Raw genomic sequence first — 18,681 nt, 5'->3', positions numbered from 1 at the left:
CCCTGTCATCGGGCAGCCCCACAGGGACCTGAGTAGGGAGTGTACATACGTGATCAGGATCGACTGGTTCTCACGATCTGTGAAAGAGGCAGAATGAAAGATAAGTGTTAGCAGATGACCTGGGTAACACTGAGCTGAATGAGAAGTAAAGCTGTAAATGTAAGTTGGGGCTTCTTCAGAAAGTCCAAGAGTACCCAAATCCCTTTCCAGGTCCTAACAGTAGTAAGAATAAGCTCAAATGGATGCATAGACCTGTCACAGGCTTGTGGTCCTGAGACAAGCTGTGCATCCACTTGCTCTTCACACAATTCTCATCAAGAAATCTCATCAAACTGCCTACCTGTGTTCAAAATAGTGGATTATATGGAATAATAACTTTTTCTTTCCTATCAGTGAAAAAAAAGTAGCAAACTGAGTCAAGTACTATTTCTGCAGTGGGAGAGTGTAGAATTTCATACAATAAAGTGCAAATAATACACAGTGCTGAATCCATGCATGCATGTGGGTCAGTTTCACTTGAAATTAATTCCTGCATAACTCAATCAAGTTCTCAGTCAAACATCTCTGTGGTGGTTTTAGCTGGCTTCTCACATGCTCCACTGAGATCAGTGGGCCTTTTTGGTTTAGATTGCTGTGAGAGACATCAAGCACTCACCAGTCAGCATGAACTGATAGGCATTGTCAGAGATGGAGAAGATGTGTGGAGGGGCCTCCTGGCGCTTCTTGCCTCGGTAGGCCAACACCACCTCCGGGTTGTACACCGGCAGCCACTTGTAGGGGTTGACAGTGACGCAGAAGAGACCCGAGTAGGTCTGCGAGGAAGGGAGACAGCACGTTGGCTTCCTCTTAGCCTGGCAGAGCAGTTCCTCCTAGCTGCCCAAAGGAAGACTGCTGCTGGTACTTACGTAGATCATCCAGGCTGCATAACGCTCTTTGAGGTTGTACAGCACAGCGGGTTCGTGGAGGTGGGTCATCATGGCCATGTCCTCAATTTTATCGTACTTGGGAGGGTTCATGGGGAAGATCTGATCATCCTTCACAGTCAGGGTCTGCCAAGGAAACAAAAGATCCATGCATGTCAGCTAAGAGCTCAGAGTGAGAAGCAAATTGTGTCCTTCAGCCTTGTTTTTCACTCACTTCTCCTGCTTCAGACTTGACAGTGACCTTCCCTGATTCTTTGCTCTGGATTGTTCCTTTCACAAAGGATTCCTTAGGATGGGCCACAAAGACGGATGTCTTGGCATCAAAAGGCTTGTTCTGGGCTGCAATTCTTTCCTTCTCTGATTTTCGGAGATAGGGAGCTGCCTCCCCAAAGACGGCCATCTCAGCATCTCCAGAGGCCATGTCTGCACTTTACTGAAGGTACGTCGGCAGAGGACTCTAATGGGGAAGAACAATACGGCACTGATTATTTACGTCCATTCTGTAAGAATCGGAAAAATTTTATATCCTGTGTCTTGGTACTCATACAATCTACTCCACATATACTACTACATATACTCTACAAATACTTCATACTCTGAGTATTTGGAACATCTAACATGAGCTAAGTAGAGACTTAATTTTTAGGTCAACTTAGAAAATAAGAGGTCTTCATTGATGTAGTCTAGGTCTTCAAACATTTAGGAGAGCAACTTTTAATGACCTTTCAGAACTGCGGGTTTGGTGCTTTAAGAATACTGTGTCTGTAAGATAAGAGTGAATTTGCTGAGCAAGTTTCACTAAGACATCACTATTAGAAATGGAAATACAGTTAGGACATTTTGTTAAAAAGATTAACATTTTGTTAAAAAGTAACATTTCTGAAAAACTGTGATTTAGGTGACCTACAGTCTTGGAAAACATTGAACCTGTGGGACATTTACCTATTAAATATAATGGTAACAGAAAGGCAGTGGGAAATTAATGAATTGTGCTAATGAAGTTGTCAACTGAAAGAAAAGGGCAGGCTTTGTGACCTTTTAATATTTTGCCATAATTTAATTTGTTGTATTCATTTGTCATTCTTCAGTACAATATATAAATAATTTCAGCCCCGAAGTTCTGACTTGGGTGAAATAAAATTCAAGCATTGAAACTGGAATTGCCAAGCCTGTACTAAGATCCCAAATAAATACTTACTGAAAAAAAAATCTAGGAACAGGTTTCTCAAAACTTTAAAAAATAAAGAGTATTTCTTCAGATGCTTTATTAAACATGTAGGTAGCTAAATTTAGCCAACTGCACTTGAAACTTCTCTAGCTACATTAGTAAAACTTATTCCCTCTTTATTCATTAGGTAATAAATATTTTTTGTCTGGAGTAAGAAAATGGTTATCTAAGAGAGTTCTGGGATTTTACAAAGGTGGTTAGAAGGTCTGTGTGCTCATATGATTCCTTAATTTATACGTGCTCAGGTAGAATGCAGAATTTTGCACTTTTTCCTGCTGTGCTTATCTTGGTCTGATTCAACTGCTGCCATAGCAAAGATGGGAAGCCAGCATGCCTTGATCCATGTTAGGTCAGTTAAGCAGAATTGAAAAATTTCCCCGTAGGGATTTTCTGGTCTGCCATCAGGGGTCAGAGACTTCAAACATAGCCACTTGAAAACCTTGGGCACCCCACCACCTTCGACTGTAATCACACTAGGTTTGAATATAGGGTGAAACAGTGACCCTTCCAGAAATCCCACCCAAAAGGATCTTTCTCTGCCCTCTAAGAATTAATAAATCAGGTTCTTACCTCTTGTGACACCAGATGGGTGGCTTGCAGGCTGGCAGCTGGTCAGTACTGTAAAACAGAAATGGCAACTCCCTACTTGCTGCTGCACAGAAATCCAGAGTGAAAATGTGCAGCTGCCTTGAAAGCAGACTTAAAATCTGAGCTGAGAAATTGAGTGCCCTCCTGGAAATGAGCATTGGAGGCAGCAGGAATGTTGTGGCACATAAGGGCACCATCCCCTTCCTGCAAGCCTGTGGACCCCATACACTTACCTTCAAGCTTTCCTCGGAGACAGGGCAGACTTGTCGCAGGGACATTTTATATGATCTAGTCTGCAGATGCTACAGATGCCTACTCTTTCTTCGGTCAAAAAATTTTTGGCAAACCTTCTTTGGTAAAGCATTGTCTGGCAAACTGAACTAAGGACATAATTGTCATTTGACATGACTAGATATAATTAGAAAATTTTGATGTCTTACTGACTATATGAATACATCTCCTATAAACAATCTGACAAGGGTGTTAAGGAGGGAATTTGGACTAGTCAAGGCACTTAGAGAACTTGGATGCAGGACTTATGGATTCTATTGCTGGCTTTCCCACCGACTCACTGTATGACCCAGGGTGGATTGCTTGGTATGTCTGCGCTGCAGATATCCCAGCTGTACAATAGATAAAACAGGATGTTAAAAGCTAAATTAGCATTATTAAAAGCTTTTGGCAGTTGTGATGGTAAAATCCTGAAAGCAGAAGTGCAGATGTGTAACAGTTCACGAGGGTTACAGGCACAGCAGGATGGCCAGCCAAACACCACAGCAGTGAGAGGCTGAGTTCTACCTGGGCTTTTAGGCTGGTGCCTCTGACAGAGATGTGAGGCAGCTTCAGGGACATAAGGAAGAGTGCGCGCGCACACACTCACACACAGAGAGGCACGTGCATGTGTGCCTCTCTGTACACACTTCAGATTGCAAATAAGTGGGAGATTCTCCAAGAAATGTTGTTGTGACCCTGTGCACCACCTTGTTCTATGGGAGGGGTTATACCTCCTGAGACTTCTCATCTGCAGGTCAGTGCCAGTGAGCAAGAGATGCTCCCTTCTTTTGCTGGCAACTTCTTAGCTTATCCAGGTGTGCCCATGCCTATAACCCTAGGAAAGATAACTCTGATTTAGGAATGACCCCCACATGTTTTTTTCCTACCTACAACTGACAGAAAAATCCTCTAGTCAGCCATACCTATACAAATAATTGGACATACACACAAACACTCAGCATGCAGTCCCAGATGCTCTGCACCCGATACATCCTCAGTCCAGCACTTCCATTTCATCACAAATATCTTGCACACTTACACATTTGCACAGTTCAAAAAAACACAGTGATACCTTTACCAGAGCACTGGGGGTGGCAGGCATGCCTGTACAATGCTGATAGAGTGGGGGGAAGGGGAATTTGCTAGTAGTCCTGGAGAGAGACTGACATAGTTTTAGGAAGAGGGCACTGTCATGTGAGCTGCTTTAAATCCTGTCAGATTTAAACACATTCTTCTCCTGATCATTGGTATTTTGGTTATTAAAAGAGCTCAGTGGATAACACGTGGGCAAAGTTAGAAAAATGGTGCATGGATCTGATGTAATATCCCAGCATCAGGCAATGTCCTATGCTTGTAAAGCCCATTCTAAGGAGGGCTGCAGCACTGCAGTGTCCACGTTTTTTGGAGCCCAAATCCAGAGCTCACTGCTGAGCTCCATGCTCAGGGCATGGGGAGGCTGATGGAAACACCCTGCACCCTGCCCAGGAGGAGCCCAGAGCCAGCCAGTGGGAAACGGTGAGCGCAGGGGTGCATCTGAAGTTCTGCCTCTCTGGGGAGTAGGCACCAAGGGGTGCTGGTGGGGGCACCTACCTCCAGCGGGACCCAGAGCGCAACTGTGCTCCCCAGCATGGGGCCAGCAGGCATTGCTCTGCGGGGCTCTTGCAGCTGAGTCCTTAAGGTGCTGGGGTGCCACGTGGTGTCCAGCAGCCCAGTGGCTATCGGTTCTGACCAAGGAGGGGACAGAAAGGTCTTGGCAGCTCAGAGCCCAGGGTTAAGAAGACCATGCAAGAAGAGCAAAGGGATGCCTGAGGCCTCTCCCATGGCGTGAGAGCTGGGGGTTTTCTCCCCTCAGGTTGGGGACTGAAAATCTTTAAACCAATCTTCTCAGTAGAGCTCTTCTGGGGTTTTGCTGTTGTGTTGTCTAGGATGTGGACCCAGCTGTGTAAAGGCAGGAGTGAGGCACATGGCCAGGCAGCTCTGGGCATGCAGTCAGCTGAGGGAAGGTCTAGTTTGAAAGGGAAGTGGCCAGTGAGTTGAGGTGTCTCCAGGTGTGGACAGTCACTCAGCAGTGCTTTGGGGATTGAACTTAGCGTCAGTAGGTGCCCATAAGCCAGTGTTAGAAACCTAAAGTCTTTTTTGAAAGTGGTCCAAATCTCAGAAAAAGGTTGTGAAGCAGGGCATAGCAATGAAGGAGAGGCTTTTATCCAGATGGCTTTTGAATATCTCCAAGGATGGATACTTCACAACGGCTCCAGAAAACCTGTGCCAGTGCTCAGTCACCCTCACAGTGAAAAAGTGTTTCCTGATTTTCAGAGGGAACCTCTTGTGTGTCAGTTTGTACCCATTGCCTCTTGTCTTGTCACTGGGCTCCCCTGAAAAGAGCCTGGCTCCATCCTCTTTGCACCCTCCCCTCAGGTATTTATATACATAGGTAAGATCCAGACTGAGCCTTCTCTTCTCCAGGCTGCACAGCCCCGGCTCTCTCAGCCTTTCCTCATAGGAGAGATACTCCAGTCCCTCAGTCACCTTAGTGGCCCTTTGCTGGACTCCCTCCAGTAGCTCTATATCTCTGTTATACTGGGGAGGCCAGAACTGGACACAGCACTCCGGGTGTGGCCTCACCAGTGCTGAGTCAAGGGGAAGGATCACCACCCTCAACCTGCTGGCAACACGCTTCCTAATGCAGCCCAGGACACCATTCACCTTCTTTGTGGCAAGGGCACATTGCTGGCTCATGTTCAAGTTGGTGTCCACCAGAACCCCCACGTCCTTTTTTGCAAAGCTGCTTTCCAGCTGGTCAGCACCCAGCATATTCTGGTGCATGGGGCTGTTCCTCCACAAGTGCAGGGCTTTGCACTTCCTTTGCACTATTGGACCCAGTATTGACCTCTGGGTTTTGCCTAACAAGTACCCAGTTGCACACTATCCTTAACATAGAAAACACTTTATGTTAAATGGGCCCTAGCAATCGCAGAATCACAAAGACTTCAAGTCTTACTGCCATGTTTACCAGTATTGCTAACTGAGTTAACTAATCATGTGTGGACTTCCAGCTAAAGATCCTTTGTGACATTAAAGCAAAGCAACTAAAGTGCACAGGAACCTATACATTCCCCCAGTAAACTCCATGCTTTGCATACAAACAGGGTGAGATGCCTGTTAGGTTCAATATAATGTCCATGGAGGCAAGAATACATATGCTGGCTTAGAGACCAAACCATTTGCCATCTGCTTCAGGGACTTGGCCTTCACTATCCCAAATATCGGGCTATCCAGTTCACTGAAGCTAGTCTCTGCTTGATCCTTGCAGGAGAATCCGGATGGTAGGACTACCAAACAGCAGGAACCAGTTCTAATAGTGGTTCTGGCTCACTCTGACTGAAGCTGTTTTCAATATGGGGCCATAACAGCCATGTGGAAATAGGCATCCTGAAGGTTGAGGGGTAGGAGCTTGTGACCCCATTCAGAACTAGCATCGTTATCTTGAAGGTGTGAATCTGATAGTTTTCCTATCACCAGAAAGAATCACCACATTCCTTGACACAAAGAAATGGCAGCTACAGAGCTATTCCACTGAAATGGGAAGGAGCAGGTTCCCTGTCGGCAGAGTCAACAGGGAAGAAACTTTCTGCCAATCTGTTCTCCTTGGTCTGAGACTGCAGACCTTGGCCTCTGACAGTCCAGGCATGCTATGTCTGTGGTCACCTCCTTAGGAGGGAAAGCAACCTTGTGTGCAGAGGAATGATACAGGATTTACACAAGAGAACTCAGAAAACTGCAGACAGTCACATCCTACAAAGAAGACTGGGAACGCTGCCTGATGGCCCAGGGTGTAGAGGGGCTGCAGGACATACTGTCCCACCTAACCCTGCATCAAGTGTTGGAGGAGGTCCTACTTTGGCCAAAGGTTTCTGTGGGCATATGCAAATCCACAGTGTGAATATATATGCTGACTTAAGTTCAGAGAAGAAGAAACTATTGTTACTGTGGATCCCTAATTTGAATTTCTGTGCCCACCAGAAGTATTGACCTATGTCTACATTAATAGCTCTGTATTAGTACCTCAGTACCAGTATAAATCCCAAAGTTAGCATAATGTGGCTAAGGGTACGTGGGCTTTGCTTGGTATCTTAGAGTAAAATCCCTGAAATGTGCTTGGTATTCATCATTCAAGAGTCTGAAGGATTACTGAAGTCTAGCAAAATTCTCCAGAATGTTGTATATGGAGATGTGGCCCTCATACTAAGAACAATTTCCATACTGAGTTCAGCTAAAACTTATACCATTTACATTAAATAACACTACCTCCACCAGGAAGCAGCATTTATAGATGACACCAAGTGTGTCTGCTTACTTTTCTGTCAGCTGCACCGTAATACAAAAATAATCCTGGTGGCTTAGACCAGCAGGGGTGAAGGGGCCTGACTGAACTCAGCATCAAACAGTCTAGTGCCATTCAAACTGAATATCAAGGCTATTCTAGCAACTCCTCTGGAAGAACCAGCATTAGAAAAACTCTTTCAGACAGTCAGAACAACAAGATAAAATGTTAAAACATTGACTGCTTTCACTGGAAAACTACAAATTTGGATCCATTTCCTTTTTTCCCTTTTTGCATCAACTAAATAAAACATGGAAAACAGTAACTTCTCATTCAGTGTTTTCAGTAGATGTTTTTAAAATATCTTTTTGAAGGAAATTATGAGGTAAAGCAATGGCAGCTGTAACAGCATGTTTTGTGAACACAGGTAGTATATGAACTCTCAGTGAATGTCTATAGGGGAAAGACACCTGACAACCGGACTAAGTTTGTGGAGGCTGGAAGAGAAGGCAGGATAAAGTGCAAGAAAAGGTTGGGAGAATAACCCAGCATTCAGTGTTTTACTGTATGACATAAAGCTCACAAAAAGAAAAGTGAAGTGTTTGGTCAGCTGGCACAAGCATCCCTGAAAAGGATTCTAAATACTGAGCATCTGTTTTGGATTTGTTTTAATTTATAAAGCTCATGTATCCCACCCAGGTATCACTTATATGACACAGGCATAGTGGCTTCTTACAAAGAAGCAGTCTCCAATCTGAAGTAGGTGATCCAGATATCACTGTAGTTTAACTCTGTAGATCCCATTAAGTTACATCAGGGTAAACTTTGCCCCGTTTCCTGGATCCAGGCACAGCCAAGGAGAAATCTGTCCAGGAAGGGATCTGTTGAAAGAAGTGCAAGTGCCTCAATGCAAAAAGAAGAATGCAACATTTCCTGCCAGCCATTAATTTTCTGTCAATCCTATTTCCATCTCTGCAGGGCTGGACTCCACTGGGACCAGAAGCAAACCACAGCACAGTTAAAAGAGAAGAGGCGGACTGAAATCCATCTCTGGATACAGACTGTCCTGCACAGCAATGTGGTGTCGGCAAGGCGCACATTCCCCATGGAGGAGAAAGGATTCAGTTGTGCTGAAAATAGATCCTTCTTGAGACAGAGATCAGGCAGCTGCCTCCCTTTCTGCCAGCCCTTAAGATGTGTATTTTCTTCTCCTGATCCCTGTGGCTAGCCGAGAGACAGGGAGCAAGAAGGCATTTTTTAGCTAGGCAGCACAGCCAGACTGGAGAGGGGAAGTGCCTACAGACTGCTGTATGTTGGGCTAGCGGGAACCTCCCTCTTACGTGTGTTCAGGGTCATCAAGCTCATGAACTGGAAACATGAGAAGGTACCTGTATGGCAGGAGATTCTGCAGTACGAAAAGGAATCTTTTACTGTAGTCTGGTGATCCCCAGTCTTTCACCCTGGGAATTACTCTCAGGCCTTCTGCTCCCCTAACTAGAACAGACTGCCCTCCAAGAGGAAGGACTTTGGGGTTATGGTGGATATGAATATGAGTGCTCTCACTGCAAACAGGACGAACCAAGTACCATGTGGTGTTAGAAGTGTGGTCAGCTGATTGTAGGAAGCTATTTCCCTTTTGCTTGACACTAGTGAGTCCTCATCTGAAATGGTTTGCCAGTTTTAGGCTCCCCAGTTCAAAAGGGATGTGAACTAATGGAAGGGGGTCCAGCAGAAGGCTAGCAAGATGGGCAAGGGTCTAGAAAACTTGTGCTATGAAGAGTTGGAGGGCATGTTTAGTCTGAGGAAAAAAGTGCTAATGTGCATGAGGGGCAGTGACAAAGACAACGTGCCAAGCTTTTTTCATGAGTAGCAGACAATGTAACAAGGGCCAATGGCCACAAAGTGTTGCTTGAAAGTCTCCAGTTAGACATTAGGAACATTCTTGACTATTGGGTAATGCAGAAATGGCACAGGCTACCCAGAGAGGTTGTGGAGCCTCTATCCGAAACGCTTGGCTAATCAAAGCTATGACTGATCTGACCAACATCGCCAATAGATCTGCTTGAAGTGGGATGCTGAACTAAAGACCTCCAGACGTTCCTTTGCAACAGCATTTCTGTGGCTTTAATGTAGAGGTTCCTTCTATCCATCCAAAGTAGACAATTGCTCAAAGCTATGCAGAGAAGGTATCTGCAGCTTCACGTCTTGTGCTAAGAAACAGAAATTTTCCTGGAGTCCTGAAAAACAGCTTTTCTCAAGTGGACCACTGGGCATGAATCTTTGATCTCACTGCATTGTTGGACATAGTTAATTCCATGCAACTTGTCAAAGCATATCCCTCCAGAACACCAATTCCAGAATACTGCTTCTCAAGTCTGTCATCTGGAAACATCCTCAGCAGCAGTAGGCTTCAGTAGCTTTCAGTCCTTGAAAAACAGCGTGACATGCAGGCAGAGTCAGAGAACTGTGGAGCTCACTGGGGAAGCAATGTGCATCACATCACATCAGAAAGAAGTTCCACCAGGTGAGGAGCAGCAGGGCAGGCAGAGTACAGGAGGGTCCTCCTGTTATCACAGGCTGGACACATTTAGGGGTCTGGTACAAACCTTATTCATTCTGAGTCACTAGGTACCATTTGTCAGAAAATATGTTTATGATACAGTGAACAGCAGCTAACATCACCACTGTGTGTTATTTCTGACCATAACATAACATTGAAGGAAATGAGATTACATGTTGTCCCTGCCAATGGCAGGGGGGTTGGACTAGATGATCTTTAAAGGTCCCTTCCAACCCAAACCATTCTGTGATGCTGTGTGATTCTGTGAATGGCTGTACTGGGTGAGATCAAAGGAACATGTAGACTCTCACACCTGAGACATTTCTCATCATCTCAATCTCCTCAGATACCCACCCTCCACACAATGTCCCACCCATGTGGTGAAGCCTTCTAGAGCACAAACCACCTCAAGTTGGTGAAAAATGTCATGTGACTGGAGCAAAACCAAATAAGGCACACATGGGAAACCATACTGAAAACAGCAATGTATTTTCTGTGTCACTGCCAATAATGGGAGACAGAAGCACAAGCATGTTCCTACTATCTCTATATGAACCCTAAGAAGCCTTTGGCCTTCTCAGCTCTCAGTGACCTACTTGTTCCCCTGCATGGAGCCTGTAATGTTCACGGGATACAGCAGACATCCCCTTTAACAGGGATCCCCTTGCATACCCTTCTAGTGAGCCCTGGGAGGCTGGAGAGAGCTCAGAGCTGCTCAGCTTCTGCTCTGGCAGGAAACCTCCTCCTGTGGGTCAATGGCCTGGAGACCAGGCTCAGGTGCCTATTCAGATAGCAGTGTCTCCTGTGCTTGGGGACAGGTCACTTCAGCTGCTCCTCCTCAGGTGACTGGGGTCCCTGATGCCCTGACCAGGAACTGGGAGGTGCTCAGGGCCACAGGAGAGACTGGGAATGTCTGCACGGATGTGCTGCTCCTCTGAGCACACATCAGAGCTAAGGTGAAAAGAAGCCAACCCTGCATGTGGTAGGTCATTATTGGTGATTACTCTGCCCTGCTTCAACCTAGTCAGCTTGCTGGGTGACTGGTCTCCAGACCCTCATAAAACACTGGAAGTATTCCATAACGTAGCATTTATATACATCTGTTCAGTGTTTATATACACATCAATGTTTGACGTGTTACCAACTGTCTCTAAACGCTATGTCACACAGGTGCGGACTTGGTGACAAGCAGCTTTGCTTTGGCACGCTTCTGAAGTTAGGTTCCTCTCATTTATAATGACCAAATATGACCTGGTGTTGAGAAATTCAAAGATTTTTGTCAATCATCTGCTGCATCTGTTACTTATTTTCAAAGGAATTAGCATATATTCCCTCAAAATCTCCAGAGGAAGAACATCCTGCCTAGTCACTAGTATGAAACAAACTGATTGCACAGCAAACCCATTCCGAACAAACACATTTCACTTTGTCTGACAAAACTCCCTCTGATAGGTGCTATAGCACTAGGATGCTTCCTAACTAAAGACAGTCTGATGCTGTTTCAAGCTATCTTCTCCCTTGCATTGCTACCCATTATCTGATAAACAGCACTTGAGAAAAGGGGGGTTTTAGCAATTTCGATGCCAGGCATTGGGACCAGCCTGTTCCTGCAGAGGGAGGTGGAAGTGGCTGAGCTTGAACAGATAAGTGTAGGAAGATCGCTGACTTTCCAGGCTTGCAGCTGGTGGGATAGATGGGGAAAAGTTGTGGCTGTGGTTTCTGGGAGCAGCTATTTAGCACTACCCACGGCTCCAGTATGCCTTCCCGCAGTGGTAATCTGGCCTTGCAGAGCTCTGGCATAGGCAAAGCCATTTTCCTGTGATCATTATGTGATTATTATCCCCTGCTTCTGAACAGTGCTAACTACAGCAGGCTTTTCTTAAACAGTAGGGTTTTGGTTTACTCCCTTTCTTCCCTTTCCCCAGGTCTTCAGAGAATTTTACTCCCAAATAATCTGCTTTTCCAGCTGCTATACGAAACTTAACCTCAGCCCATTTGAGAGGATATGAAACAGCAGCTGTGCATCCATCTCCCAGCTGAAAACAAGCACCCTTCCTAATTGCACGGGCCAAAACTGCAGATAGCAGGTGGTTTGTGGGCCTAGTACAATGATTTCTGTTTTGTTTTCAGTTGATCCTGATAATTCCTGATACTCTGTTTGCCTTTTGTGGCCACCAGTGAGCACTGACTTGACGCTGGGAGACAACTATTCACTATTATGGTAGCTTTCCTATCTCCTAATCCTGGTCCTCCTTTCAGAGGCTGAATTTCTGTAGGGTTTGGTCTATGTATGGCTCAGAGTCATCATATGGACAGAGAAGTTGATGTTCTGTTTCATCTGCATAAAGGGTTTTTACGACTGATGATTATACAGTCTGCCTTACAAGGATGACATCTTTCTTAGTGGCTTTCAGCAAAATGACAGTGAGTGAGACTCAAGAGTGGCAGAGCCCAGCTAAGAGAGCAGTGGTGAGACAGGTAAAGCAGCAAACTTTTATTTGGGGGTGAGCTGCTCTTCACTGAGTATCAGACTCCTCATGTTCCCAGCAAACATCAGCGGAAGAGCTGGCCGAGGAGGTGACATTCAGGATGCCCTTTCTATCACCCACCAAAGCAGCTGAGGAGCTCCTGTTACAGAGCAGGGGAGTGGGGTGGGCAGGCTAAGACGCCTCTGGGTAAGACAAAGAAAAAAGAGAGCAAGTGGCAAAAGGGGGAGGGAAGGGGAGGGAAGGAAAATCAGGATTAGGTGCATAATATTAGCACTAGCAACAACTGTATCCTAAAAAAGAGAGCAATGAGGTGGTATCTTCCTAGGCTGACACGTATCTGTGACAGATGCACAAATCCCACTTTTGGGCAGATTTCAGTGCTGTAAATGGAAATATACTGGTATGGAATTTGTATAAACCTGTTCACTTTAAGCATTAGACTTTTCAAGGTTAAGACAGCCCACTGGATTACCATAGGATTTTCTGAGTGCCAGAGTCATTGCAGTGAAGTTACCAACAGGATACGTAGCAGAATTTTCTAGTGACATTTTCTGAACTAACTTTTTATGTTGCGGAAAAGTTCCTTTTGCATCCTCAGGAAATCTGTCAACAGCTTCATTATTTTATGTTGGCAGATAGATTTCCTTGGCCAACAGCCTAAACATTTCCTTAATTGCTCTCTGCATCCACCTGAGATGCTGAGAGAAGGATACAAGTCCCTGCTCCCCCTGAAGGGCAAATCAGTTCTGTAAAGCCGAACAGCTCCAGCAGGAGACAATGACAGCCATGTGCCACCAGACAGCCAGCAGCCAGGGTGTTTTACATCTCAATCAGGACCGTGGCCTGAGAAAATATATGTTAAATCTTCTGCAGCTCAAGATGCAGCACCAACTTCGCTCCATCACTGCTTTGCTGAGCAACACAGGTGTATGTTGCCTTCTTTCCAAATCAGTCCCTCAGGTCCCTCAAAGTTACTGCTGCTCCCTGAGAAGTGCCTCCAGGTGTACAGTATCTTGCAAGGTGCCTCGCAGGGTCTCACAGCAGACTCATCCCATGATCGCACACTGCTGTCTGCTTCTTACATTAGCTAAGCTTGGACTTTACCTATCTGGGCTCTGATCCCAAAGACTTCATGTGTGCTGAACTGCATTTCTCCCAGCTGTACTGTGCTGACATCGGGGCTGTGCTGCTGGCAAAGGGGTGGGGGGAGGCAGGGCCTGTAAGACCACAGTTGTGAGACCCTAACAGCAAGGCTCAGATGATTTCTCCTCTCTGGGGGCTCCTGACAGAAGCTTACAGTGTGAACTGCTGAATTTGACTTTACTGACAAAGAGTTTCTGGAGGCGAATGTTTTCAACCATTTGCTCCACTATTACTGGAATGCTGCATTTGAGCTCAGGAGATCCCTGGCCATCCATATGGGACAGCAGCTCTATATGAGCCCATCAGCTGCATCTATTTTAAACTTTCTCTCAGAGATGTTCATTTATGGCCACTAAGGACTGATGTTTTTCTCAAGGTCTTTTCCCAAGCCCTTATCAGGTGACAGGCAGCCTCACTCCTCAGATAGAGTGTCAATGCAAAATGACCCTCATTCTCCATAAAGCAGTGAGTAATTCATCTTCCTCACATCAGTGTCCCACTTTGTTCCTGATAATCCAGCAGGCTTTATAGCAGTGGCTGTCAGTGGGGATTTTTTCCCAGCCTCTGCTCCTACTGCATGCATCCTCCCCTGGCTCAGAACTGCTAATTCGTTCCTTTCCCCATCATGTATCTACCCCCTCCTCCCAAGATGGGCAGGAGTGGCTAGCACCACTCAGAGACACTTAGCTTCTGTTCCCATCTCCTCCTCCACTTCTGGGTTGTTTGGTTTTTTTTCTTGGAAGATTCTTCAAAAAACATATGCATGGGTGGTAGCCACAGGCTCGGCTGACACAGAGTGACAAGCTAGGTCCCCATGGGGTGGGCCAGAGCAGCAGCTCAAAACTTGGGCCACTCTGCACTGTCCTCATCCACTTGCTGGTTCTGGAGCAAGCTTGGAGCAAGCCCTGCCTCTGTCTTCCTCACCAGGGAAAGGATTCATGGACTGGGGCCTCTTCCTGATCAGCAAAAAAATGGGCTTTCAGGTCCCTGGGCATTGGTTTAATTTGTTGGTTTACAAGAGAAGTGACACCCCATCCACCCCAAACTGAGCCCCAGCTGACCGCTGGAAGTACCGGGGCAGCTGCTGTGTTCCTCATGGGACAGCACGTCCCGGGAGGGCATGGTGAGCACCCAGGCACTGGGTTGGCACAGCATCATTGCACGGACTTCAAAGGGGCCACTCCTGATTTATACTCTTAACAGGGAGTGCAACACTCAGGCCTGCTTCTGATGTTTTACCATTTCAGCTGAGAAAGGAGCTGTGCCTGAGCAAGTCTCTCTGGGGTAAGAATAGCATCTGCCACCTTAGGACACAACACACTTGTCCAGCTCCTACATGGCAGCACGTTGCGCTGATATATAGAAGGCAACCTACCCGCTGAGGAATGTCTTCAAGCGCTATTAGTGGAAGCGTATCATCTACACACGCAGGCATGACCCCGTGCAGGAGTCTTGCGAGAGCGGGGCTATTTTGAGCTTTTGACACCGAGGATGAAGGGACACAAATGACGAGCTGATCCTCCTGGCGGGGGCAACCTCCAAAGCTCTCTGTGGTCTTGTCTCCTCCTCTGGGAATGACTCTTGTGAAGGCTGATGGGCGATTTGGTGGGACCTCAGAGCCCAGGGGGCGGGGGCCAGGAGGGAGCTGTGAATTTGCCAGGGATGCAAGGCCAGGCCTCGGTCCCATCAGCCCTGTCCAGCCGTGCTTACGGCAAGTCCTGCCTAAGGGTGTGCACCTGTCCCTGAGCTTAGGGCATGCGGCTGCCTGCTTTATTTTCGACCGCATCCTTAAGAGCTAGAGAGATACCAGAGGGTGTGTAACCATGTGCAAGTGAAACACAAATCCTTTGCAGCCAGGAGGGTATTCACCTCGCCACCTGAAGCTCTCTATCTCTGCGTGGTTCTTTGGCATCATGGATGCTTGAAAGGCCCTTTTTCCTCTTCCAAGCCATCCCAAATCCCCTCCCCAACTTATTTCCATCCTTTTAACATCCTCTTTCTTGTTCTGGTATGGATTTCTTTCATTCCAATTTATTTTTATGTCTCATTTTTTTATTTCTGTTTCATTTTCATTGCTTTGTGAAAACTGGATCTGCACATTAAGCTCTCTGGGGAAAAAAAAAATCAAAACACTCTTCCAGAAAGTTTTCCAGCTGGATCAACTGGCCAAGTCAGTCTCCCTCGGGACTCCACATGCAGCTGGACTGATGCACAGCAGCAGTGTTAGCAGGCAGGAACAAGTGGTTAGAGGATTGAATGTGTATTAAGTAGCTTATAAAGTGCTGCCACTAAATGCAATCCCACACCCTTAGGGGATGGATTTGGTGCTAGCTCTTGGAAGAAGGCCCCTTGGCACAGTTCCAGCCTCCTGAGCCATTCCCAGGCATGTCCAGCACTCCTGCAAATGAAGACTCAGTTGGTTCAGCTGGCAGACCAGAGGCACAACTATTCATTCACGGGCAAGTTATTTTTCCAGCAGCCTAATAAGTTAAACTGACTCCTCCTACAAAACCCCCAGCAGTCTGGATTTGCCAGGCACCGCTATGCTAGTTGGGCATCCCCTTGGGTCTATCACAAGACAGTACAACTGGGTATGGGCAGTGTGAACAGCCCCTCTTCGGCTGCTCACCTAAAGATCAGGCTGATGATAAAGAGAAAGGCTTTATCCCCCCATCTTGGTGCCATGTGATGAGGCTCAGGTTCCTACAGAGCAGCCTTGCCAGGTGGAGACTCAACCAGGATCTTAAAACCTTATCCCTGGTGTGGCAGGCTGTATGATGGGGATGTCAGACAGGGCTCTGTGCTCCTCCGAGGCTCTGCAGCAGCAGAGTGCTCCCATTCGTGCTGCCCTGAACCATCACGGCTCAGCATGGGCTAAGCTTCCTTGCAGTAACTCCAGCTGTGAAGCTTTGTGACCATGGCCATGCATTTCTTTCGATTTGTTTCATTCTTATTGCATGAAACTGGCAGTACACAATGCGGACCACAGGCTTTCCACAGAGCTACATTGCTACCAGCAAGCCCTGTTCTGTAGTCATGCTCTCAAGGATCCTCAACTCCAAACTAGCCAGACCGATCTACACACATGGCGTTTTATGCCAATGCAGGCACCATGGTCTCCAGATACAGTCAACCTGGGGACTCAAGGCTACCAGGTGGGAAAGCCAGGCTCCCCAACTTGCCATTTAGCCAACCTTGTCGTGAGTCAGAGCCAAAGCATTCAACCAAAAGAAAGTGAACTCCCCTTTTTGAAATGGGAGAGAGCTCCACTGCCAACAAAAAGGAGCAGGTGGGGTGAGGGTAGTGATTATCCTGCTAAAGCCACATCCCTGCAGAGTCCCATTCCTCAGGGACTGCCAGGGCTGCTGTGCTCTGCCCACTGTGCTTGAGCAGGTAGGAAAGAGTCTCAGAAGACCAGGGACTGTGTAGCTGCGGCAAGAGCAATCAGCAAACTTAGTACCAAAAGCAGAAAAGCGGGCTGGGAGGCTTATATGACATATCCAAGCTGATGCCTGGATACTCTGGAATGATTAATGATAGTCCCCTGATTAGGGTTGCTAGACTTTTCCTAGCAGTTAGTAATTTCCCATTGTTTTGCACAGCCACTCCTAAGCAAATTACAGCTGTTTTTCTACAGGTCTATGAAGCAGATTATTGTACTGTACAACCAGTCATCTGACACTGTGGGCTAGGCTCTGTGACATGACCTAAGAGCAAAGGAGGACTTTGGATTGCATCCTGAAGCACAGCAGTGTGCAGTGAGCCGTGGAGAACAAGATGCAGGCAGTCCCCTGGGAAAGTGCTGCTTCCAGGCAGCAGGACCTGAAGCAGAAGTCATTCCTTGGGAGAGCAAAAGAGCAACACATCCAGATCTGTCCTAACTGGTGTGAAAAACTAGCATTTGATTCTGATTTCCCAAAATCACAGGCCCATAACAGTGAATGGAGGTCCCTTTTGAAAGGACCATGGTGTGGGGACAGTTTTTATGGAAACTAAGGGCTAGACTGACTGAGAAGGTTTATCAAAGTTCCACATTTCTCAGACAAGCTGAAGATCTTGCAGCTCATCAACACAGTATCTCATGAGGTTATTTTTTGGGCAGAGTGATAGGAAAGCTTGGGCCATTGCCCATAACGATCATTATCAAACACTCCTAAGGAAATGTGAAAACCCATTTGTAACTAGGGCAGTAGTTCACAGACCTCTGGAGAACAAGGTGAGAGGAGAAATCGGTAACCCCAAACCCTGCTCAACCTGGCAATAGTTCGGTTTATCTCAGACCAGGAATCTGAGGGCAATAGTTAATAATCTGAGCAAAACAGAGTCCCTGCACTGGTATTTGCAGATGATCTGCTTCCCAGGCCTTGGGATAGAATGAATGACTTAACCGATGACAGCAGAGTTGGTCTGCAAGCTCTCTGGTTTGAGGATACAAGCAAGGAAGTGCCACAGGCTTTACAGCATCTTTGCATTGGACTCATTCATGATGAACAGCTGTGAAGATTTGAGAATAGGAACCAAAGCACTAAACATGATTGTCCCAGTGGGTTCAGAGAAGTATCTGGGTATGAGGGTGGACTCATAGTTTGAACCATCAAAATGAGATCTCATTTCCAAACTAGACTTGTAGATTAAACCCACTCAGAAGCTGAAAATGCTGAATGTGTTCACTGTTCCAAAAATCCCCATCTATTTTAAACTGCATTTCGTATATGAAAGACAGTACACTCACTTTTTTGGATACCAGTATGTGGCAGCAAGGGCCCTCTATATCTCCACATGCATGTACAAGCCTGTATTTGGTAACAAAAGGTGGGAATGGATGGATTCACAGCCTCATTCCCTTGTACAAGTGTGATGTTTGCATAGACTTGCTAACACAGAAACATGGCAACTCATCAGAGTGTGGATTTGAGAAAGGACACAAGAAGATGTGGCTGAATGCAGGAGATAAAAACGAGATGCCCAACTTTCATTATCTCACCTGCAATCCTGTAATGCCCCAGCTATTAAAGGATGCCAAGGAAATTGTGAGTAACTGAGAGACCTCCTACCCCAATATCAGATGCTCTAAATCTTGCAACTGAAAAAAAAAAGAAAATTTCACCAGTGGATGAAACTACCTAGAAAGGGATGCATGTGGTACACTCTAACAA

At 46.3% G+C, this 18,681-nt stretch overlaps 1 protein-coding gene across 2 annotated transcripts in view; it reads right to left on the bottom strand.

Moving 5' to 3' along the window:
• The window catches only part of LOC140660588 (myosin heavy chain, skeletal muscle, adult-like), a 40,447-nt gene that overhangs the window by 16,776 nt on the left and 4,990 nt on the right, over nt 1-18,681 (bottom strand). The window contains exons 4-8 of one of the 2 annotated variants that reach the window (XM_072881567.1): nt 2,722-2,769; nt 1,138-1,380; nt 906-1,049; nt 656-812; nt 50-77 (exon numbers count right to left, since the gene is read on the bottom strand). In XM_072881567.1, coding sequence (XP_072737668.1) covers nt 50-77; nt 656-812; nt 906-1,049; nt 1,138-1,344 — 536 coding nt within the window. In that variant the 5' untranslated portion in view covers nt 1,345-1,380; nt 2,722-2,769. Of the gene's footprint in view, nt 1-49; nt 78-655; nt 813-905; nt 1,050-1,137; nt 1,381-2,721; nt 2,770-18,681 lie in introns of those variants that run through there. The other variant, XM_072881568.1, reaches the window with a different exon arrangement.

Source organism: Ciconia boyciana, chromosome 16 (assembly GCF_034638445.1).
Source record: "Ciconia boyciana chromosome 16, ASM3463844v1, whole genome shotgun sequence".
Classification (NCBI taxonomy): domain Eukaryota; kingdom Metazoa; phylum Chordata; class Aves; order Ciconiiformes; family Ciconiidae; genus Ciconia; species Ciconia boyciana.
Note: the sequence above shows the minus strand (reverse complement) of the source record. Positions and strands in the feature narration are given on the sequence as shown.